The 22345-nt window shown below is 52.9% G+C and overlaps 2 protein-coding genes across 2 annotated transcripts in view; both read left to right on the top strand.

The window, feature by feature from the left end:
* The first annotated feature begins 1504 nt into the window (after positions 1–1504).
* Positions 1505–11002, top strand: LOC128974446 (lysosomal alpha-glucosidase-like). The gene is made up of 19 exons (XM_054391079.1): positions 1505–2032; positions 2239–2384; positions 3335–3500; positions 4010–4106; positions 5120–5239; positions 5500–5618; positions 5687–5818; positions 6595–6705; positions 7509–7622; positions 7765–7849; positions 8214–8331; positions 8686–8819; positions 8942–9093; positions 9293–9441; positions 9532–9673; positions 9870–9968; positions 10089–10253; positions 10334–10477; positions 10703–11002. Exons 1-19 carry the CDS (start codon positions 1505–1507, stop codon positions 10763–10765), a joined length of 2784 nt encoding a protein of 927 aa, XP_054247054.1. The 3' UTR covers positions 10766–11002.
* Positions 11003–11691: 689 nt separating this feature from the next.
* Positions 11692–22345, top strand: part of INTS1 (integrator complex subunit 1) — a 29254-nt gene continuing 18600 nt past the window's right edge. The window contains exons 1-21 of the mRNA XM_054391278.1: positions 11692–11749; positions 11895–12185; positions 12732–12928; positions 13160–13297; positions 14057–14216; positions 14585–14690; positions 14955–15141; positions 15280–15425; positions 15725–15866; positions 16210–16386; positions 16625–16733; positions 17311–17431; positions 17517–17594; positions 18094–18251; positions 19398–19494; positions 19913–20004; positions 20295–20355; positions 20729–20926; positions 21157–21286; positions 21474–21653; positions 21745–21894. Coding sequence (XP_054247253.1) covers positions 11692–11749; positions 11895–12185; positions 12732–12928; positions 13160–13297; positions 14057–14216; positions 14585–14690; positions 14955–15141; positions 15280–15425; positions 15725–15866; positions 16210–16386; positions 16625–16733; positions 17311–17431; positions 17517–17594; positions 18094–18251; positions 19398–19494; positions 19913–20004; positions 20295–20355; positions 20729–20926; positions 21157–21286; positions 21474–21653; positions 21745–21894 — 2976 coding nt within the window. The remainder of the gene's footprint in view (positions 11750–11894; positions 12186–12731; positions 12929–13159; positions 13298–14056; positions 14217–14584; positions 14691–14954; positions 15142–15279; positions 15426–15724; positions 15867–16209; positions 16387–16624; positions 16734–17310; positions 17432–17516; positions 17595–18093; positions 18252–19397; positions 19495–19912; positions 20005–20294; positions 20356–20728; positions 20927–21156; positions 21287–21473; positions 21654–21744; positions 21895–22345) is intronic.

The raw sequence follows: 22345 nt of genomic DNA, 5'->3' as shown, positions 1-22345 counted from the left end.
CAGACGTCTCTCACACTGCTTTGGGTGAAGTGCTCTCGTCCTAGAAGTGGGACAGAGGCATTAACACTCCTGGCTTTGAGCCTCTGCGTGCATCCAGGCTGCAGGGGAAATCTTAAAAATCCCTTATCTCCATATTCTCCACCTCGGGGCTGTCGCACAACCCTGGGTACAGACACAGACAGTTAAAAAGAGTAAAGCACAGATCACGAAAGCAGAGGAGCGAGCGGCTGGGCATCGCCGTGTCTTCAGGCGCTGCTACTAGAGAGGAGCGGTAGGAACGGGCGCCTTGTAGGGTTTTTACGGTGGAGCAAGGCAGAGCTGCAGCGGCTGGAAGCCCTGCCTGCCTCCTCCTGCCTGTCTTCTGCCTGTCTCCTGCCTGCCTGCTGCCCTCCTGCCCGCAACAACAATGTCAAGAGGAGACACGTGTATGTAAGCGCCTGGCATGGCCGAAGCGGGGCCTCGGCAGGCCAGGCTGGGGGGTCCCGGGGCTGGGGACCCCCTTCCGCAGACACTGGCTGTCTCCGTCCCCGAATGCCACCACTGCAGGGTGGCCTGGCATGAGCAAGGGTGTATGGGCTGGTGGCATGCTGAGGTCTCTGGGGTTTGCATGCTGGGCCAGAGTGGGTGTGTGCTGCCAGCCCGGAGCCACCCACGCATGGGGAAGCGACAGCGTTGCCTCCGGCTGAGGGGCTACGTCGGGCAGGCGCTGCTGCTCTGGAGTGGCTTTGGAGCCAGACCCTGACAGCTTGAGCCGTTTTGGTGGCAGAGCTGAGGGGGGCTGCTGAGGAATAAAACCTGCTTTTTGGGGGAGAGCCTTTTGGCTGAGCTTTGACAGAATGCAGGGCGGAGGGGAGGCAAGCGGGGTCTGAGTGCCTATGGCTGGGCCGGAAATGGAGAGAAGAAAGTTGTGTCTCTTACTTAAGGTGCTGAGATTGCTCCCTGCACTCAGCTGGAATGTGGGGTCTGGCAGATGTTTGCCTGAGAGGTTCTTAAAATCAGATTTTATGAGTGGGAGGCAAAGACTGAATGGGTATTCCCTGCCATCCCTCACCCAGCCCTCCCCAGGGCTGAAACCTCTGACTCAGGGCTTTAGGCAGAAGATGCTGAGAGCAGAAGATCTCTGCACCTTGGAGCCACAGCTCCCAGCACCACAGCTCTGCTCCGGAGGGCAGAGGGAGCTCGATTTGGCTTGCAGCTTCCAGAAACACTGCAGCCCGTAAATTCAGACCTGGGAAAAACTCCCAAGGATCTGCTCAGCCACCCCGAGAGCAGGTGGGGTTGAGGCAAATGGCACTTTGTTCTGTGGGGCTAGTGGAGAGTTGTATGACAGCATCTCCCCACACTCCAGGAGGGTCAGGACCACCTGACCCCAGCAAAGCCAAGACAGGCAGGCTTTGCCTGAACCATGGGGAGTGGGGAGGCTGTCCTTGAGACTTGGGCAAGCATTCCCATCCCACCTCCTTCATGCCTGCTGCCATTTCTCCCTCATTCTAGCACCTGAACGATGAAGTCGTATCAGAAGCTGACCACGGCAGTGCCACAGCCAGTGGCATGTCAGGGGGAAGAAGAAGGATCCACCTCAACACCTGCCAGCCATGGGAAGCTGGCCCCATGGTGGGTGGGCAGTGGGCTACTGGTAGCTGCCGTGCTGCTCAGTGCTGTCACCATCTGGGTTCTGCAGCAAGTATCAAGGGGTTGGCCTGGACCCCCACCACCCCCCAAATGTCTGCTGGTACCTGAAAGCCACCGCTTTGACTGTTACCCAGAGCGAAGTGTGGTGGTGACCCAGGAGCTCTGCGAAAGCCGGGGATGCTGCTTCATTGAGACCACCCCACCGGCTGGAGGCAAGCGAGGGGTGCCTTGGTGCTTCTACCCCCCTGACTTCCCCAGCTACACACTGGACAGCCTCAATCAGACATCACTGGGCATGGTGGGGTTGCTGGTGCGGAGGGAGAAAGCCTATTACCCTCGGGACATCAAGATGCTGAGGCTGGATGTGGAGTTTGAGACAAACACACGACTGCACATCAAGGTGAGCTTCCTGCTGGCTGCCTTCCAGAGTTTGTGACTGTATTCCTGCACCCTTGCACCCTCCATCCTATAGGTGACCATCCCCTGGTCAGACTGCATCTGAAAGCTACTGTGCTCCAGGCATGGCTGTAGGTGGCCGGAGAACGTCTCCAACCCGTTAGCCTCTTGCTTTGTTGGTCTTTAAAGTGCATTTAATCTCTTTTGCAGATAACAGATGCAGCCAATCCACGATACGAAGTTCCCCTTGAGGTTCCTCAGGCAATGAAGAGAGCAGAAAATCCTATCTACAGCTTGGACTTCTCCCGAGACCCTTTTGGGGTGCTGCTGCGGCGTAGGGCGACAGGAACGGTGCTGTAAGAACCCACCTCCTCCATATCCCACAGCAAGTGGGGGAGAGCTTATCTCACCCTAGACAGGCTCCAGCATGCTTCCTGGAGGTTTTTTCATTAGGGAAAGCCATGCTGGGAGATCTCTAGCCAATAACTGGTCTTTGTCTACATCTTTTTCGGCAGTGCTCACATGGGGATTCAGCAGCATGTGGCTTCTGGGCCCCATGGGCTGGCCAAATACTTGCTGTGGCTGTGGCAGGACTGGGTGGAATCAGCATTTCTCCAAAATCCTCCCGGTCCCCTAATTCCCCACCAGGTCCTGCTGCAGCCAAACATTGTGCTGGTCGCTGGCATGTCACCACTAAGGGACCTGGTGGCTCAGGGAAAGGGCCACTGAAAGTTGTTTGGTTCACCTGTTTCACTCTGCTTTTGGGTTCCCCTGGCTGTCCAAGCCATAGGGACACCAACAGCTCCAGGCTTTTTGTGGAAACAGACTGTGGGTGCTCTCAATCACCTCCATGGCTTTTCCCACACTAAGCTGTTGGTGTGCCCAAACAGCTGTCAGCGTGTGCCAGGGTGTTTTGGGATCCCATCCTTCCCTCCTCCTTCCCATTTGCTGGTGCCTGAGGTCTGCCCTTTACTTGGGAATTGCTTATTAGCAACAACAGGCTGAGAAATCCCACTAGCTTGTCACTTCAGTGGTTAATAACAGCCTGAGTAGAAACCTCTGGTGTCAAAGGCAAGGCTGTACCATGCTGGGCCAGGCTGGGTCAGACTTGGGCTCTGCCTTGTGTCCATACAAGCCTGAATTACTGCCTGGGCCAAGGGGTTTGGGGTAAATGCAGTGTGGGACATATGCTGCTGCACAGGTCTTTGGGATGCTTTGAGAGGGAAAGGGTCAGTTGTTGATGGGCAAATGGATCTCAATGGATTCCAGCATCTTGAATCTCTTTCCCTTGCTGTCACTCTGGCAGGCTCAACACCACTGTAGCCCCCTTGATCTTCGCTGACCAGTTTCTTCAGATATCTACACTGCTCCCATCCAGGTTCCTCTATGGGCTGGGGGAGCACCGCAGCACTCTCCTGCACAGCCTGGACTGGACCACCCTCACGTTGTGGGCCCGTGATGTCTCTCCCACGGTACCATCTTCCCTGTCCCTTTGGAGGTGTAGTGGGCAAGGACAGGGATACTGCTCTCCAGTGCATTGGACAAGCCGTGGGAAAACATGGCAGGGGAGTGGGCAGCAGTACTGGGAGAGGCAGGGGATGGTCAAGGCCGACAGGCAGATATGTGCCAGGGAGGATTTCAGAGTAATTGCAAAATGCTCTTGGCACTCCGAGGGCCCTGGGTGTTTTCCGCTCCACCCTGCTGCTCGTGCAACAGGTTGTGGTGAGGCAGGTGGTTTCCCCCTTGCCCAGCCCAGCTCAGTAACAGCCCCCAAGATGCAAGGAAGAAGCAGCCTCCCATGGCCTGTAGTGAAAGTTCTGAAACAAACCTCTTCCCTCCCTTTGTCCCTCACAGTGGTGACACATGCCTGATTAGGTGGTGGCAGCAGGTGCAGCTTGAGGCCGTTTATTCACCCCCGGTAAGCAGGGCTCTCCTGCTTTGCCTGGGAGCTGCTCTCTCATGTGGCACCTCCTCTTTGCAGGAATCGTTCAACCTCTATGGTGCTCACCCCTTCTACCTGCTGATGGAGGAGGGCGGAGATGCTCATGGGGTTTTCCTCCTCAACAGCAATGCAATGGGTAGGTGTCCTGGGGACCCCGGGTCATCTTGTCCCTGGAAGAGGGACCCAGAAGGACAGATGCGAGTTGCTGGAGAGGCTGGTTCAGGAACTTGGGGCGAGAAGAAGCCTTAAAAGGGAAAGATGTGGTTTGATGGCTGTACTATTGAGTGTAGCCATCTGTTTCCTGGCTATGGCGAGGCTCTTTAGCAACTGCCGAGCAGTTTAACCACACACCCAGCTGCCGAGTTGCTGTGGAAAAGCAAGTGCCTTGTGTGCTCCTCTGTGCCTGTTCCCCCTCCACCCAAGCAGCTTTGCTCCCAGGCCCGGTGCCGCGGCATGGCTGGGGTGCAGCCAGGGATGCCAGCTGCCGCCCGCGCTCTTCCCAGCTGTGCTGCACCGGCTGCGGCCGTGGGATCCACCCGCGTGTGCCAGCTGATAACGCAGCAGCTCCCGCGGGCTTCGGCCGCGGCGAGGACAGCACCGGCGACCACCCGTCCCTCCCAGCCTGCAGCCAGCTGGGGCGAGGCTGTGCGCGCCGCGGCTCTCATAGCTCCGGCTTCGCTCGGCTGTATTGCAGCGAAATTCCTGAGGAGCTCGTGGGAGATGCAACCACCTGAGCCGAGGTTTGAGGGCTTGCTCGGGTGAAAAGCCCTTCCAGGAAAGCCCTTGCTGCCACATGCTCGTTTTTATGTTCTCCTGATTCACTTAGGAGGGGATTTTGGAGGAGGACATGATGGAAAGCCCTGCATGTGCTTGGAAGCTGGGAGAATGATGCAGCTTTGGGCTTAAAGAGCACATTTTTGAGATAGCAAGCTCTCTGCCCACGGAAACCAACCATCTCCCCAGGCTGTGATGATTTAAGCCTCCAGACACCCATTTAGCATCCACTGAGCACAAGGCAGAGATTTCTCTGTTTCCCTGCCAGAGGCTGCACATTGGCTGTGCTGGTGCTAGTCCTTGCCGTGGGGGTTGGAGTCTGGGTGCTGCTCCCCAATTGTCACTGTCTTTTTCTCTTCCTTCCTCTCCCAAAAGAAGTGGCCCTACAGCCTGCCCCAGGCCTGACCTGGAGGACCATTGGAGGAGTGCTGGATTTTTACATCTTCCTGGGGCCTGATCCCAACATGGTCATCCAGCAGTACCAGCAAGTGATAGGTAAGTGCCTGCACCCCAACATGGACATCTGCAGGCACCTTCCCTGTGTCCCCATCCCTGCCTACCCAAGCTTCCCACTGTCCCCAGCCCTCCCAGCTCAGGAGGGGTCAGTGGTTCCCAGCCATCCCAGCCCCAGCTCTCCCAGCACATCGAGGGGCAGTATTCACCTCCTTTACCCTGTCCACTTCACTTCCCAATCTTTTTGACACACTGCTGTCATCTAGGGACACTCCATTTGTGCTCCTTGTCTCCTGCTGCAGGTTTCCCAGCCATGCCGCCCCTCTGGGCCCTTGGCTTCCACCTCTGCCGCTGGGGCTATGGATCCAGCAATGAGACCTGGCAGACTGTGAGAGCCATGAGGAACTACCAGATTCCCCAGGTAACCTCTCAGACATGTGGAGGGGGGTTCCAATCTCCATCACTCCTCACTGAGCCTCTGTCCTGCAGGATGCACAGTGGAATGACATCGATTACATGGATGGATACCGAGACTTCACCTTCGATCCCCAGAGATTTGCCTCTCTCCCCTCGCTGGTGGAAGATCTCCACAAACATGGGCAGCGCTATGTTATGATCTTGGTACTCCCTCTCCTCTCCCCCTGTGCTGTCTTTGCTGCAGAGCTGGGATGTAAAACAGAGACATAAGGGATGCTTATGGTCCCAGCTGATCATCCTCTGCCCTGCTGTGGGCTTTTATCCAAGGCTGGTCCCCAGCACTGGGCAGGCAGCTGTAAACTGCCACTGGAAATCCCCCAAATGCAGAGACTGTGAAGACACAGACAGATTCTTGTGCTGTGCTGATTATCCTGTCTGCTGCAGGAGTGGCCTTGTTGCAGCTGGGTGAAAGAATGGAGGAACTGTGGGTCAGGGTGTTGAACTCGTGGGTGCTCATCTCGGGTGCTCTCATCCCCACAAGTGCTGAGATCTCATGACCTAGCTGTGATCTCCCTTCTTCCCTCTGCAAGGAAAGAGGGTGTGGGTTCTGCTTGCAGAGGGCAGTGGGGAGTGGGGGGTTCTGGGGAGGGGAAGATCAGGTTCCCTCCCTGTTGAACTCCCTGTTGTAGGCAAAGCCCATCCATGACCTGATGTTTCTTGCATAAGTGCCAGATTTCTTGCATTTGTCTCCCCTCCCCAAAATGCCCTAACGGGTCCTGGAGACTTGCAGAAGTGGCATTTTACAAACATGCTTGGAAGTGTTGAAGCAAGTTTCTGTTCCCCTTGGGGGAAACAGTTGCTGTGTGTAAGCCCCAGCTAACCCCATCTGGATTGTCCTTTTCTCCAAACCACGCTGCCTTGGTGTGGAAAAGAGACCACAGTCTGCCAGAAATGGCACTAACCTTCTGCTCCATCCCCAGGATCCTGGCATCAGCAGTACCAACCCTCATGGCTCCTACTGGCCTTTTGATGAAGCCTTGAGACGGGGCTTGTTCCTCAACACCAGCCAAGGGCGGCCACTCATCGGGCAGGTGAGGAGCTCTGGGGGAAAATCCCAGCCCTACGGAGTTGTGCAATAGCAAGGTTGGGATATCATCCCTCACACTGGAGGGAAAGCCAAGTGGCCAAGGAATCTCCCTGGGATGATTGCCAGAGCCTGGCTCAGCCCTTGGCATTGGATGTCACGTCCTGGTGTCTCCACAGACACCAGGAGCCAGCCCCTGACCCAGCAGAGGACCCTGTGGAAGTCATATGAGCTTAAGGGAGGTGTCAGTGCTGCCCAGGGCCGGTCATCTGATTTCCCTCCCTTCCCATTTCTTGGCTGAAGGGAGGCTGCCTGCGATGGACACAAACCTGCAGATCTGTTCCACAATGGTTCCCTCACAGTTTGTCCACCCTGGCTGTGTGTTCTCACTGGCTCTCCCTTGCCATCTCTAAGGAGAGGACTTTTGATGTAGCCTGAAAAATGAACTGGCTAAAATTCCTGGAGTGAAACGAAGCATGGAGAAATCATGGCTCTTCCCTGATGTGCCCTGGGCTAGGTGGTGTCTGGGCTTGTGCAAGCAGAGACTGAGCAGCTGCTCCATAAGCTGCCACTACTTACTGGTCTGTGGGGAAGTCCTCAGCATCCTGGGGAAGTCCTCAGCATCCTGATGCTCCCGGGTATCATGGAGGAAGAAGAGATGCTATGTGTGCAGCATCCAGGACTCAAAGCAGTCATCCTGTGTTTATCTTCTGGCTTATGGCCTGTTTCACTCTGTGCACCCTGTTCTTCGTAGCAGCCCCTTGCAATTGACCTACTCGCTAAACTCATGTTTTTATGGTGTCCCTGTAGGTCTGGCCTGGCTTCACTGCCTTTGCAGACTTCTCCAACCCAGAGACACACCAGTGGTGGCTAGAGAACCTGCGGCGCTTCTATGCCCATGTGCCCTTCGATGGCCTCTGGATTGTAAGTCCCTCCTTGTTCTCTTGGCTCTCACCCGGTGTGTGTCCTGCAGGACCATCTGTCCCTCAAATGCAGCTTTTCCAGGTCCATCCGCTAATTTTCCAAACCTCCTCTTTGAAATTGCTCCACAATTTTCTTTGCTTAGGACATGAATGAGCCATCCAACTTCATGGATGGGTCTCAAGACGGCTGCCCCCCAGGAGAACTTGACAGCCCACCCTACGTGCCAGGTAAGGAGGAAGACGAAATACAAGGCTCTGTCTGTTGGTACTACCTGCTTAGAGACCCACCACAGGCAGCAGAGTGTGATGGGGGGAAACCATTTTTAAGAGACATTGTATCTCTGTTTCACGTGTTGAACATCTCCCTCCCTACTTGCATGTGCTGGTATCCACGGCCAAGCCTTGCATGCTTGTTGGGGCCAGGTCAGGGTGCAGGATAACCATCTGCATGAGGTTTTGATGCTGGGCTGGCAGCACTGACTGGCTCCTGTGTGTGGGAGGGCTCACCCAGAGCCAGCATGGGTGTGGAGGGAGTCCGTGTCCCCTGCATCCCCCCACCACCATGTGCCAATGGGTGCTCTCTTCCTGGCAGCTGTGCTGGGTGATTCCCTCTCTGCAAAGACAGTGTGTGCCTCAGCCAAGCAGAAAGCCTCGGTGCACTACAACCTCCACAACCTCTACGGGCTGATGGAAGCCAAAGCCACGGCCAGGTACTCCTGCATCCTGCTTCCCACTGGCATAGGGATGGGATCAGACAAAATCCTGCTGCTCAGGGCCAGGAAGGGAAAGGATGGGGATTTGAATGCCTGGTCCAAAGGGGACATGCTGTGGATGCTCACAGCCTCCATGATGGGAATAAACCAGCAGAGGAGGGAAGCCAGTGCTGCTCTGGGATGGATGTGTGGATGATCCTAGTGCTGAGCCTTCCCTATACCACATGGGCTGACCCTATGGCACTTCAGGGTTCCCATGGGGCTGGAACTCTCCCCAGTCATCCTGCGATAAGGTGAACTCCCCGGGGGCTGCTCTTGCCTCCTGCCCTCAGCGCTCTGCTTGTTTTCCAGTGCCTTGATTCAGATCCGGGGGAAGCGCCCCTTCATCATCTCCCGCTCCACCTTCCCCAGCCAGGGCCAGTACTCTGGGCACTGGCTGGGTGACAACCGGAGCCAGTGGAAGGACATGTATTACTCCATCCCAGGTGAGTCTCATGGGCTGCATGCAGGCCCCTGCTGCCAGCACCCCCAGCTCCACTGAGCTTCCTGCTTGTTTTGGAGACACCTCTGAAACTCCTTGTGCCCTGCTGACCATCCCTGCTCTCAGGACTGCTGAGCTTCAGCCTCTTCGGCATCCCGTTGGTCGGGGCGGACATCTGCGGCTTCTCTGGCAGCACCTCGGAGGAGCTGTGCACCCGCTGGATGCAGCTGGGTGCCTTCTACCCTTTCGCTCGCAACCACAACACCCAGAACGAGAAGGTCAAGGGCAGCTTGCCTGCTGGGAGGCATCCCAGGGGTGGGACGTGGGATATAGGGTGCAGGGTGGGGACTGTGGGATGGAGTATGTGGGATCTGGGATTAGAGGATGTAGGATGCAAGATGCAGGAGGTCAAGGGCGATGGAGAGGTTTAGTGGTGTTGGGGATAGGGCAGCTGCTGACTCCTTGCATCTCCCCCAGGCCCAGGACCCAACAGTGTTCAGCCCTGCAGCGAGGACAGCCATGAAGAACGTGCTGCTGACTCGCTACCTCCTCCTGCCATTTCTCTACACCCTCTTCCACCGTGCCCACGTGCAAGGGGACACCGTTGCCCGGCCCTTGTTCTTTGAGTAAGAGCAGCCCTGCCCAGAGCTGGGGATACACTTAGGCTGGATCATGGAGAAGTGGCTGATCCGAGTGGTGTCTCCATCCCACCACAGGTTCCCCTGGGATGTGGCCACCTTGGGCCTGGACAGACAGTTCTTGTGGGGCCGGAGCCTGCTGGTGACACCAGTGCTGGAGCCTGGGATGGACTCGGTCACAGGCTATGTCCCCCGAGGCGTGTGGTACGACTTCTACACGGTGAGGAGCACCATGGTGCTTGGCTGGGGGACAGGTGGCCCCTGCTTGGCTGTCTCTGTGCTGTGGTTGGAGAGCCATGACTGAGCCCAGCAAGCCCTGACAGAAGAAGGGGAGAGCACTGCTGCCCACACCTGTCCCCAAGCCCCCTGCCATGCCCCTCAGCACTTCACATCTGTGTCTCTCACCCCCTGCACAGGGCTCCTCAGTGAACAGCAGTGGGGAGATGTTGAAGATGTCAGCCCCCCTGGACCACCTCAACTTGCATGTCCGTGAGGGTGCCATCCTGCCCACCCAGGTGAGCACCCACCTGTCACCTCCCCAGGGGCTGTCTGCAGTGTGTGTCCCACCACCTCAGCTCCTGGGCTCCCATCCTGAGTGTTCATGACCCCACAGCACCCATGTCTTTGAACTGCAGAAGCCAGGGACCACCACCGAGGCAACCCGAAGGAATCCTCTGCGCCTCATAGTGGCCTTGTCTCCGAGTGGCACTGCCTGGGGGGACCTCTTCTGGGATGATGGCGAGAGCCTGGACACTTTTGAGCAGGGCAGCTACTCCTACCTGATATTCAATGTCACCCAGGTGGGACATGGTAGGGAAGGCAGGAGTAGGGGATCCCGTAGACCTGACCACCTTGAGCTCATGCTGTCCCCCTCCTGCAGAACATCTTCACTTCCACTGTCCTCCATGCCAGCGCTGAGGCCACAGAGGTCACCACAGACACGCTGACCATCTTTGGAGTGCAGGAGCCACCCAGCAAGGTTCTTCTGAATGGTCAGGAGAAGCCGTTCTCCTACTTGCACCAGGTATGGCTCCATCTTGGAGTGCCCTGTCCTGGAGGTCCCCTTCCTTCTCCTCCAGCTCTTGTCACAGAGTTAGTGGCTGAGGAGGTGGATGAGGATTCCAATGTTGCTCTTCTGCCATGTCAGGGTTCAGGGGGAGTGGAGCTCAGCCAAGCTGGATAGGGAAGAAGATGCTCTGCATCCCCTCTGCCATGGCTGTACCCCAAAATGTCTCCTTTCCTCTTGCAGGTTCTCACTGTGAGCAACCTTGGCATCAGCCTCAGTCAGGGCTTCTCCCTGCAGTGGCTGTGAGCAGGGGGGCCACCCTCACCTTGCTGAGGCCACCCATCTGGGAGATGCTCCAGCCTTGAAGGCCAGGATTGTGCTATGGAGGAGGTGGTGGAGACTGTCACCTGCTGCCATGTGACCCTCTTCCAGTGTGGCTGGGAACATGGGGCGTGAGGCAGAGGCTTGGCCGCCAGGTGCCTTTTGTGTGGTGCTGGGTGTATGGTGTGGGTCGAGGTGTGGGTGCCCATGGTCCCTGCTGCAATAAAGGCACTTGGAGAGCTTGTCCTGGGAGTGTGATATGGGGACAGGGGTGGTGGCATGGAGGGGGTGATGGGGAAGGAGGAGTACCTGATTACTTCAAAACTCCATAATTTCAGTCCCTGATCTCAGTCCTCCCAATTCCATGCCCCTCAATCAGCTGCTCAATTTCAGTCCCGGTCCAAGTCCCTCCATTTCCAGCCCCAGTCACAGCTTCCTCACTTTCAGTTCCTAATCTCAGCCACCCACAAATTCCAGACCCCGTCCCAGTGCCTGGTTTCAGCCCCTAATCTCCACCCCTAAATCCTTTCCCCCACATCCCAGCCTCTTGACTCCATCCCAGCTCTCCCAGTGCCACCAGCCTCCCAATCTCAACGCTTCCAACCCCCACTGCATCAATTCCAGTCTCTGTCTGACCTCAGCCTTCCCCAGAAGGCCCCCCCGCTACGCCAGTCCCCGCCCTGACCACAGAGTCTCCCGCATCTCCCCGACCCCACCCCGGGCTGCAGTTCCCCATTCAGCCCGCTGGGCGGTTGGGGGGCACTATCCGCCCACGCTTCCTCGCCACCAGGCGGCGCTGTGCCCCGGGGCGGGATGAGAGGCGCCGCTCCTGACTGCCACCGCGGGGTGAATTTCCGCTTCCGGGAGGTGGCAGGGGCGGCCGACGGCGGAGGTGTGTGCTCAGCGGCACCATGAACCGGCCGAAGGCGGCTGCCGTGCGGCGGCCCAGCGCCGTTCCCAAGCCCTCTGGTGAGTCCCGGCAGGTTGCGGCCGCCGTGCCCGGGGAGGGGGGGGCGGGGGTGGGGCAAGCACGGACCGGCGGAGTGCTCCAGCCGCGGCGGTCTGCGCTCACTGCGGACCGGTGGTGTCACTTCAGTCCCTTCTTCCCTTGCAGCGCACCCACCGCCGGGAGACTTCATCGCGCTGGGCTCCAAGGGGCAGAGCGGCGAGGGCAAAACCGCTGTCACCCTGCTGAAGCCAGCGCCCCCCGGGCTGCCCTCCGAGCGCAAACGGGACGCGTCCGCCGCCTTAGCGGGCCCGGCGGGTCTGACGGGGTTGACCAAACGCCCCAAACTCTCCTCCACGCCTCCCCTCAGCGCCCTGGGACGCCTGGCAGAGGCGGCCGTGGCGGAGAAGCGAGCGATTTCACCCTCTATCAAGGAGCCGTCTGTCATCCCGATTGAAGGTGAGGCCTCACTTAGCTTCCGCCGCGGCAGGCAGGCAGGCAAGGATGCGAACTTCCATTTACTTCTCCCCAGAGCTTCAGCCCAGGAGCCTTTCTTGGAGCCTGACTTTTATGTGCTGTCTTTAAGAGTTTCCTCTGATGGACATAAGGCTGAAATTAAAGCCTCGTCTTCTCCTTTGTTGGCATTGGGTTGTTTCCATTCTGGCTGATAGCAGTTTAATAGCAGCATCTGAAAGACTGCATGAGGAAATCGTTGAGTCTGGATTGTGGTATTTTATTTGTGTATTTCTTTATCAAACTCTGCATCTGAACAGTGCTTGCTTTTTGAGGTGTCATTCCAGTTTTTTTGGTGTTTGATACATTTACATTTAAGCACAGACCAACTGAAAAATACCCAAGGGGTGTTGTCAGGTGTGAGACAGAACTTTTCATAGCAACTGGGTGGCTTTGCAGGGGTCAAATCCCTGTGACTGACCCTGCCAGCATCTCAGGTGAGGTTATTTCATGTGGGGGTGAACACTGATACCTGTGTGTTGATGATTGCAGTTGTGCCCACGGTGCTGCTGGATGAAATTGAGGCAGCAGAGGCAGAAGGCAATGATGACCGTATCGAGGGTGTGCTGTGTGGGGCTGTGAAGCAGCTGAAAATGAACAGAGCCAAACCTGATACCACGCTGTACCTGAGCCTCATGTACCTGGCAAAAATCAAACCAAACATATTTGCCACTGAAGGGGTTATTGAGGTGAGGGCTGTGCTGTGCTGGCACTGGTGAGCTTGTTGGTGTGTTGTTGCTGCTAACTTGTGAGCATAGTTGCAGTTTGTCTCAGACCAGAGCATAATCTGCTTGTCCTTGTGAACACCATACCTCTGTGGCAATTACTGCAGTTTGCATTTCTTTTCTCTAAGGCTTTCCTGTGTGCTTTCTTGCTAGATGGCTTGATTCTTATCCTACTTTTTGTGGATGATATTCCAGGCACTGTGCAGCCTGCTTCGAAGAGATGCTTCCATCAATTTCAAAGCCAAAGGGAATAGCCTTGTGTCTGTCTTGGCCTGCAACCTTCTGATGGCAGCTTATGAAGAGGATGAAAACTGGCCAGAGATCTTTGTCAAGGTTGTTGAACCAAGGGTGCTTCTGCTGGGCTGAGGCAGTGGTGGGCAGACTGGGTAAAACTGTTTGGAGTTGGGAAATGTGCATGTGTTGGGGCAGGACAGCAGCAAAGGGTTTATTCCTGCTGCAGACAAAGGGGCTATCCAGTGGCCTGGTGCCCAGTGTGGGGAGTGCAGCTGGAGGAGGCAAAAATTGGAGACTGGGAGTCCATGCTGTACTGACAGGGGAGAAAACTAGAGCTTGTTGTTTTCTTTTTAAAGAAAAGTCTGGCCTAGTTGAAACGCTGTGGCCTCCTTTGCCTGTTGTTGCCTTATCTTTGCTCTTTACTGAGATGCTTTTGACAATGTGTATAGGTATAAGTGTCCCAGGGGCTATTTACTCTATGGTTGGTCTGTGGGGGATTAAAAAGCCCACTAACTTATAAAGACTAAGCTTTTAAAAGACCAACTGCTGTGTTTTGGTGATGAAAGTTGTAAAGTCTTTGCTACAGCTTCATCAGCTTTGTTGCTTGAGAGAGTTGATGCTTGAGAGTTGCTTGATGAGAGTTGATGATGGGAGTTTGGAATGTAATGGTTTGGTTTTCTGCTCTTCTGTGACTTGCCTGCAGTCCTCTGCTCTGTTTTACATCCATGCAGTGGTTATGGTATTTTCTTAGTTTGCAGCTGTGTATTGAAAATAAACACAAACTGGGGAAGCTCCTTTGGTTAACCAGAGACACACAGAAAAAAAAGGCTTGAGCATGGTTTGTGTTCTCTTCTGCAGGTCTACATTGAGGACTCCCTTGGGGAGCGCATCTGGGTGGACAGCCCTCACTGTAAGACGTTTGTGGATAATATCCAAACAGCTTTTAACACCAAGATGCCTCCTAAGAGCATGCTCTTGCATGGAGAAGTTGGACGTAGTGGAGGGGACCTCAGTGCTGGTAAGGTGATGTTTGGAGATGCTGGTACCATGGGGTAGGGATCTGAGAATGGAGCCTGGTGAGCTTTGTAACTGACTGGTGAGAAGAGTTTGTTATTGGATGGAGTCATGTCAACCATGACTTTGAGTTCCAGGCATTGCTTTTTCTCTCTTTGAGGCTCTTTCATGTCTTGGGGATGTTTGAGGGCAGGCTGTGAAAGCGGCTTGGAGAAGGGGCCTGTGTATGATACAGCATGAGGAAGCAACTTGTTGTGGCCTCTCAGTGTTGCTGAAAGGGATCCTTGAGAGAAGGAGAGCACATAAGAGCATGAATGATCTGTAGAAAGAGAAGTTGTCTCATGAAGTGTGCTGCGTGCTGGTCTCTCTTAGGGAGTAGCCCACACCCTTCCATGACAGAGGAGGAAGACAGCCAGAGTGAGCTGCTGATTGCAGAGGAGAAAATGAGCCCGGAGCAGGAGGGCCAGCTCATGCCCAGGTACAGTACCTCTTCCCCTCTGTGTGGCAGGCCTGTTTGTGCCTCCTGCTCCTGCAGTTGTGTGGCAGGGAGCTCCCTGTCTGCATTAGCTGTCCTGTGACACTTGCTAGAAGATGAGCATCAGATGAACCTGATTCCAGGAGAAAAGAGTAGATTTTACTTCTTTGTAACCATAGAGGAGAAAGGATGCCGTTCTCTGGACACAGCAAAGTGTGACCACACTGACTTGTGTGAAGTGAATAAAATGCAGTTTGTCTGACCCAGGTATGAGGACCTTGCAGAGAGTGTGGAGGAATATGTCCTAGACATGCTGCGGGACCAACTCAACCGGCGCCAGCCCATGGACAACGTCTCCAGGAACCTCCTTCGACTGCTGACGGCAACCTGTGGCTACAAAGAGGTGCGGCAGATGGCTGTGCAGAGGCTGGAGATGTGGCTGCAGAACCCGAAGGTAAGGGTAGGAGCTGTTGAGGTACAGCTCTTCTGGACCTGGTGTGGAATCCATCCAGAAGGGCTGCATACTATACACAAGTTACATTTCTGATCTGTGGTGTCAAGTGACTGTAGCCTTCCTGCTCTTCCCCTGCAGTTGACCAAGCCAGCTCAGGACTTGCTGATGTCAGTCTGTATGAACTGCAACACCCACAGCTCAGAGGACATGGAAGTTATCTCCAACCTGATAAAAATCCGTCTCAAGCCAAAAGTCCTTCTCAACCACTACATGCTGTGTGTCAGGTGAGTGAATGTCTGGGTCTGTGATGGGAAGAGAAACTCTGAAAGATGTGCCCAGGGCCTTGATGGGCTCAGCGCCTCTTCACAGTGGTTTTAAATACCAACTGGGACCATGGGGTGTTCTGTGTAACATTTAAATGAATTTCATTGGCTTGGGAGTCTTTCAGTATTCCTTGGATATTGCTGGACATAGGTGCTGCTCCATCCTCTTTTGTGGGTTCAGTACTTCAAAAAGAAATCAAAACAGTTGAGTCTAGCTGCAATGGAACTTCAGCTCTGATAACTTTGGTCTTGCCTTGCAGAGAGCTGCTGAATGCACATAGGGATAACCTGGGCACCACGATTAAGTTTGTGATTTTCAACGAGCTATCAAATGCAAGAAATCCCAACAACATGCAGATCCTCTATACTGTGCTTCAGCATAGCTCAGAGCAAGCACCAAAGGTAGGTGTAGTGTCTTGTGTGAGTGACAGTGATCCCAGGACCCCTCCCAAGAGATTTGGTTGACTTGAGGCTCAGATAAAATCTTGCCATGGGCCACTCTGTGACCTGCATCATAGTGTTTCTAAGTTTTATTACTGCACTTGTTAAGAATAAATGGGCATGGGCATTTTCCAACTCCCACCCTTGGGGTGACCAACCCTGTGATAATGAATTTTCTTTCACAAGAGCTACGTCATTACAGCTGCTAGAGTGTCTGGGGGACAGCTGTTGTTTCCTTGGGTCTTCTCATTTTGTGGATGCAGATGTATTGCACTGAAAGTCGTCTCTTCCTCTTTGGCCTCAGTACCTAGCAATGGTGTTCCAGGATCTTCTGACTACTAAGGACGATTACCTGCGGGCTTCCCGGGCTCTGCTGCGAGAGATCATCAAACAGACCAAACATGAGATCAACTTCCAGGCCTTCTGTCTGGGTCTGATGCAGGAGCGGAAGGAGTCCCAGTATGCAGAAATGGAATTCAAGGTACCACTTTGACCTTTCTTCTGCTGGATGTGCCAGTGGTGTACTAGGCTCTTCTATCTGCTTTTCTGGCTGTTCTTTCTTTTGCCCTCTGTTATCCAAGCCAGTATTTGTGTGTCTCACCTCATAGCAGTGCTTCCATATCCCTTTCCAAACTTCTGCCATTGTCATTTTTGATGACAAAACACTTCTCCAGAAGGCAGCTTCAGGTGTTGCTGATCCAACTCACTTTTGTTTTAAGGAGCGGTTTGTCATCCACATAACAGATCTGCTGGCTGTCTCCATGATGCTTGGTATTACAGCTCAGGTGAAGGAGGCTGGAATTGCTTGGGACAAAGGAGAGAAAAAGAGTAAGTAGAACACCCTCTGAAGATGGGCAGCTTGGTAGATTTCTCTCCCTGAGGTTGTGGGAACATGGCAGCTAGCTTTAGGAAAGGATAGAAGCCTCCATTCTGAGCAGAGGCATGGGGTGCTTGCTGTCATTCTGAGACTGACAGTTGGGAAGTGGGGCATTTGCATGCCTGGGTGCTTCTTGTATACATGGAAGCAGCAGCTGAGAGACTGGGCAAGGCAACTCTGTGTGGAGGGGCCTTAAGCCTGCAGAGGTAGCTGTAAGGATTACCAAGTGCCTAATGCTGAGAAGACAGACCTTTGGGTGGCACTGAAGTGACTGCCCAGATGTCTTCTTGCAATGCTAATTCGTCCTTGCTACATCTTGGGGTTTCATTGCAGCACACCTCAGAAAATGAAGGGGGTGTGCTGTCAGTGCTGGGATGCTCAAGGCTGTCCAATGTAGCTCTCCCCAGTTTACTGCTGATGCTTCAGAGCCATAGTTAACTCTCTGCTCTGGAAACAGCCCCTCTCTGCTGCTTGGCTCCTGATGGGGCTGTAGATACATGTACAGTTTGGAACCTGCCTGTGTTTCAGACCTGGAAGTGCTGCGCTCTTTCCAGAACCAGATTGCTGCTATCCAGCGAGATGCTGTCTGGTGGCTTCATACGGTCGTCCCATCTATCAGCAAGCTGGCCCCGAAGGACTATGTGCACTGGTAAGAGAGTCAGCCTGATAATCTCTGTTGATTAGATTCTTGAGCCTTGCACAGGTGGTGTTGACTGTCCTCTTCATCTCCACAGCCTCCACAAGGTGCTCTTCACAGAACAGCCAGAAACCTACTACAAATGGGACAACTGGCCCCCTGAGAGCGATCGCAAGTGAGTGGTGCTCCAGCCATCACTGCGTGCAGGGGTGGAGCTGCTGTAGCTGGAGGCAGGGGAATGGGTGTTTCCTGTTGGAAAGGCTTGGAACCCTGCTTAGGTTTTTCTTCATCTGTTACATTGCCTTCAAATCGAGGGGCATTGCTTCATTTTCCATCTGTTCCCCTTACTTCAGTCCTGTTCCCTGTGCCAGGCTGTTCTGCATCTTGATGTTGTTATTGTGAGAGGGCAGCCCTGCACTGCATGGTTTACTGGGGTAACACTGGGGAGCTCAAACTCAAGCAGCCTGAAGTGTAGAGGTACATGGAAACCTGGCAATACTCCATTAACCATTTGTTTCAAATAGTTACATCTGGAGCTGGAGACCAGGGAAGGAGTTGTAAACAAAAGTGGGATTTATCCTCCACTCAGATGAGTTCTGGGATCTGTGTAGGGTTTCAGGAACCCTCATGTCACTGTCAAAAGCTGTGTGATCGATGTCTCCTGCCTCATGCAGCTTCTTCCTCCGCCTCTGCTCAGAGGTGCCCATCCTTGAAGACACACTGATGCGGATCCTTGTGATTGGTTTGTCGCGGGACCTTCCCCTCGGCCCTGCGGATGCCATGGAGCTTGCTGACCACTTGGTGAAGAGGGCTGCGGCTGTGCAAGCAGATGGTGAGCGCACAAAACTCCAGCCAGCAAGTGGCTCCTTCTGTCTACATGTCCTCTTATGGCCACCCAGGGCTGAGGTGGCTCCTACCACGTGCCAAAGAGCCTTTGCATCGCTGGAAGCATGTTTTAGTCATGATGGCTAAGCATTGGGCTCAAAGCCAGATGCTGATTGCTGTTGCTTTCTCGCTAGAGAAGCTTCTTCTTTTCTCCTACTGTTTCTCCCTGTTACAAATTTTCTGTCAGGGAGTGTTTGTGGATTTATTGGTTGTTTCAAGAATGATGAACTGTGAATACCCACCTGAAGTTGTGAGCTAGCTTCTTAAAATTTATTTTAAGCCTTTATACATACTGTGAAATTAGTAGAAATTTTTAGGCCGTGCAAAAATGAAAAGGTTGGAAGTAATAATCCACGCATTGTGTTCTCCTCCCAACTCCATTATTCAAACAGTTAGGAAAGCAGCCTTAACTCTTAGCCCTTTTATCAGTTCATTCAGTATTTGCCTGAATTCCTGCATCCTTCGAGAACATGTCTGTTCAGCTGAGCTGTATGTGTTGAGGGGGTTCTCAGAATGTGATTTTAAAGCATCTTACATGTTCTTAGTGCTGAGTGGTTAATATCAAAGTCTAATCCAGATCTGATCAGTGCAAGTAGAATGAGCTAAACTTTACTGTTGAATATCCTGTGACAGTGTGTCCAGCCTCTCATGCTGCACCATTTCAAGTACTGGAATGTTCAGAGTTCAGTCAGAGCAAGTCTGAAAACCTGCACCAAAGCCAAAATGCATTTTTAGTTGCTCTGAGCTCCAGAAGTTCTGAGCAGATTAACTGCATCCCTGAAGAAGTGTGTCTGAGTTGTGAAAAAGATACAGGTCTCATACTGGATGCCTTTGGGGAAAAAAACTGCCCTTAAGAATTTAAACCAAATTGGAGCTGAAAAGCTCAATATCCTTACGTATTGCCTTGTAGCTCTTCTAAATGTTGCTGCTTTTTAAGTGGTGGTTTTTTGTTCTGTAATATCATGAGAACAAGCTCACAACAGCATAGTTGCTTGAAGTAAAATCCTTCTTACACTGTGATGCTTTTCTTAAAAGACTTTCAGCCAGGTAGACAGGTCAATAACTTGTTTTGTCTTTTCTTCTCCTTCTCCAGATGTTGAGGTCCTGAGGGTAGAAAGAATCCAACTGATTGATGCGGTTTTAAATCTCTGCACTTACCACCATCCAGAGAATATCCAGCTACCCCCAGGGTAGGGCTTATCACACAGACAGTCTTGTTATCTAGCTCATTTTCACCTTGTCACAGCTATCCCAGCTCACAGATTTTAAGGTGGTTTTCCCTGTTACAATTCCTAATAACAAAATCATGAGGAAAATGTTTCAATGTCACATTCAGGTGGGAATTTCTCTGTAGCAATTAAGACCTGGGTCACGCAATGGACTTTCTTCTGCAAGCACTCTGACCTTTCTGCTCTAGAAATTTTCAGCTGAACTCTTCTGCCCCTCCTGAGAGGAGCTGTCCCAGGGTTTTGTTTTGTTTTGCCTTTTTTTTAATCACTGAACTGGTATGAGTCAATGTAAACAATGCATGATTAAAGAGAAAAGCAGTCTTGAGATGAGCTTAAATAACCAAATCTGACCACTTTTATCTGTTGATGGCTTCTGCAGGTACCAGCCTCCAAATCTAGCTATTTCTACCCTCTACTGGAAAGCCTGGCCTCTCTTGCTTGTAGTAGCTGCATTCAATCCTGAAAACATTGGTGAGTGTGGATATTTCTCAGAGCACTAGTTCTGCTGCAGAAATAGACCAGGGTGCTTTCTGCTGTTTTCAAGGCATGTGCTGGATTAGTGAGATAACTGCAGTTAAAATGCAGAGTGTGGGTGTTTGGACCAGCATGTGGCTGGAATCATGTTGTCTGCTCTCTAAGTGTGGTGAGCTGTTCCAAAGAGAGTTTGTTGTGTGTCTCCTCGCCCTGGAATGTGTTGGAATATATATAAAGCTCCTTACTTTTTCCTGTCTTCCTGCTGTCTGTTTTCTTTCCTGCTGTAGGTTTGGCTGCATGGGAGGAGTACCCCTCTCTAAAGATGCTCATGGAGATGGTCATGACCAAGTTAGTATGCTTAAAGCCCTACAAAAATCAAATAGGCCACTGAGAGCACATATTTCTGAATGAAGATTGTGCCAGCTGGCTCCTTTCTTTGCAGTAGGACTGGTGTAAAATAAACTGGCTGGCAGTTTGAGTGAGAAAGGTGCTTTCCCCTGAGAGAAATCTTACAAGCAAGGGAGTAAAGCTGAGGAAAAGGAAGGGATGACTGTGATGTGCCTTGCTGAAAAGGTCTCAATCTCCTGGGTCCTGTGGGGAGGTTGCCTTGTTTTTCCTAAGTTGTGTAATGGAGCTGAGGTCCTGGGAGCTTTCTGACTGTCGTATGTGAGTTTTGAGCAGGCCAAGATAACCATTTTGAATCAGTAATTTATTTTTTCAGTAATTATTCCTATCCTCAATGTACCTTGACGGATGAGGAGACCCGCACAGAGATGATTAACCGTGAGCTTCAAATCTCCCAGAGAGAAAAACAGGAGATTCTTGCATTTGAGGGTCATCTGGCTGCTGCATCTACAAAACAAACAATAACAGAGAGCAGCAGCCTTTTGCTGTCCCAGCTGACAAGTCTGGACCCTCAGTAAGTAGCTTTCAGCAGTCTGCTGCCATCATGAAATCCCAGTTAATGCAAGTCAGAAACCCTGCTGCTCACAGAGGGGTTGATGTGGACAAGAAGAGCTTATGGGATGTGTCACATACGGTCCTTGTCCTATTTCCACCGGCCCTCTTGCACTACTGAGCTGACTGATCCTCATCAACATCAGAGTGACAGTTTGTCTGCCTGTGGATAACTTCTGGCTTCTCTGGCAGGGGCCCCCCTCGTAGACCTCCACCGCATGTTCTGGAGCAGGTGAAAAGCCTGAACCAGTCGCTCCGCTTGGGCCACCTCCTGTGTCGCAGTCGTCATCCTGACTTTCTTCTCAACATCATTCAAAGACAGGTGGGCTCTCCTGATGGCTTGGCTGTGTTGGGGTCTGATCCCTCGTCTCTGGAACTTGAGCAGAGTGAGAGGCAAAAGGAAGCTAAGAAAGATACAGGGAAAGGTGGTTTACTGCTGAGGAATTGGGTGATCAGTGCCCTGCACATCTGTTCTGCTGGTGTTGCATTGTTATTCTCCTGTTTCCTAGGCCTCATCTCAGTCAATGCCTTGGCTGGCAGATCTGGTTCAGTCCAGTGAGGGCTCCTTGGATGTCCTACCAGTGCAGTGCCTTTGTGAATTCCTGCTTCATGATGCTGCTGATGAGTCAACCTCAGGTGAAGAAGAGGAGGAGGGTGAGAGCAAGGAACAGCGTGCCAAGAAACGCCAGGTGAGTAATCTCTTGAGGATCACTTCCCTTACCCAATTCCTGTGCATCCTGGACTTGATTTCACTGGAAAGGCCAACTTCTCACTCCCCAGAGACAACAGAAACAGCGACAGCTGCTTGGGCGGTTGCAGGACTTGCTGCTGGGTCCCAAAGCAGATGAACAGACAACCTGTGAGGTGCTTGACTATTTCCTACGGCGCCTGAGTTCCTCCCAGGTGGCCTCACGGGTCCTGGCCATGAAGGTGAGCAAAATGAAAATCATGACTAGGATTTGTCAGAAGTTGAAGGCAGAGTCCTACGTTCTTATGAGTCCAGAGCCAGTGCAGTAAAATTGTTTCATGTTATCCTTCTTCAGTAACTTGTCTTCATCTCCAAACCCTATCAAATGCACTTCTACTCCCTGCTGCTCAGAAGCCTTTTTTTGTTCAACAGCCAAGTAGTACTTTTCTTAAGATAGAGCTGGGTTTTGCTCTTTCCTGTGAAGTTCAGGTGCAGACTCAGCAGATCATGTGCTACATGGAGTAATTGGCAGCAGCTGCTGTCTGGGGGGAATGTAAATGAGTGTGCCTGGTGCTCTAGAGCATAGTCAAGGCAAGCAGAATTGCAGAGAGCTCAAAAACATTATGCTTAGAGTAGACTGCAACTTCAAGCAGGGCAGCTGTCAAGCAAACACATTATATGAGATCTGAACTC

This window comes from Indicator indicator, chromosome 22 (assembly GCF_027791375.1).
Source record: "Indicator indicator isolate 239-I01 chromosome 22, UM_Iind_1.1, whole genome shotgun sequence".
In the NCBI taxonomy this organism is placed as follows: domain Eukaryota; kingdom Metazoa; phylum Chordata; class Aves; order Piciformes; family Indicatoridae; genus Indicator; species Indicator indicator.
Note: the sequence above shows the minus strand (reverse complement) of the source record. Positions and strands in the feature narration are given on the sequence as shown.

Excerpts from the sequence above, each read along its gene's own strand:
- LOC128974446 (XM_054391079.1), top strand. The coding sequence starts at position 1,505 with ATGAAGTCGTATCAGAAGCTGACCACGGCAGTGCCACAGCCAGTGGCA. Across the intron at positions 9,094-9,292 it reads ACAACACCCAGAACGAGAAG|GCCCAGGACCCAACAGTGTT; the intron begins GTCAAGGGCAGC and ends CATCTCCCCCAG. Across the intron at positions 9,969-10,088 it reads GTGCCATCCTGCCCACCCAG|AAGCCAGGGACCACCACCGA; the intron begins GTGAGCACCCAC and ends TTTGAACTGCAG.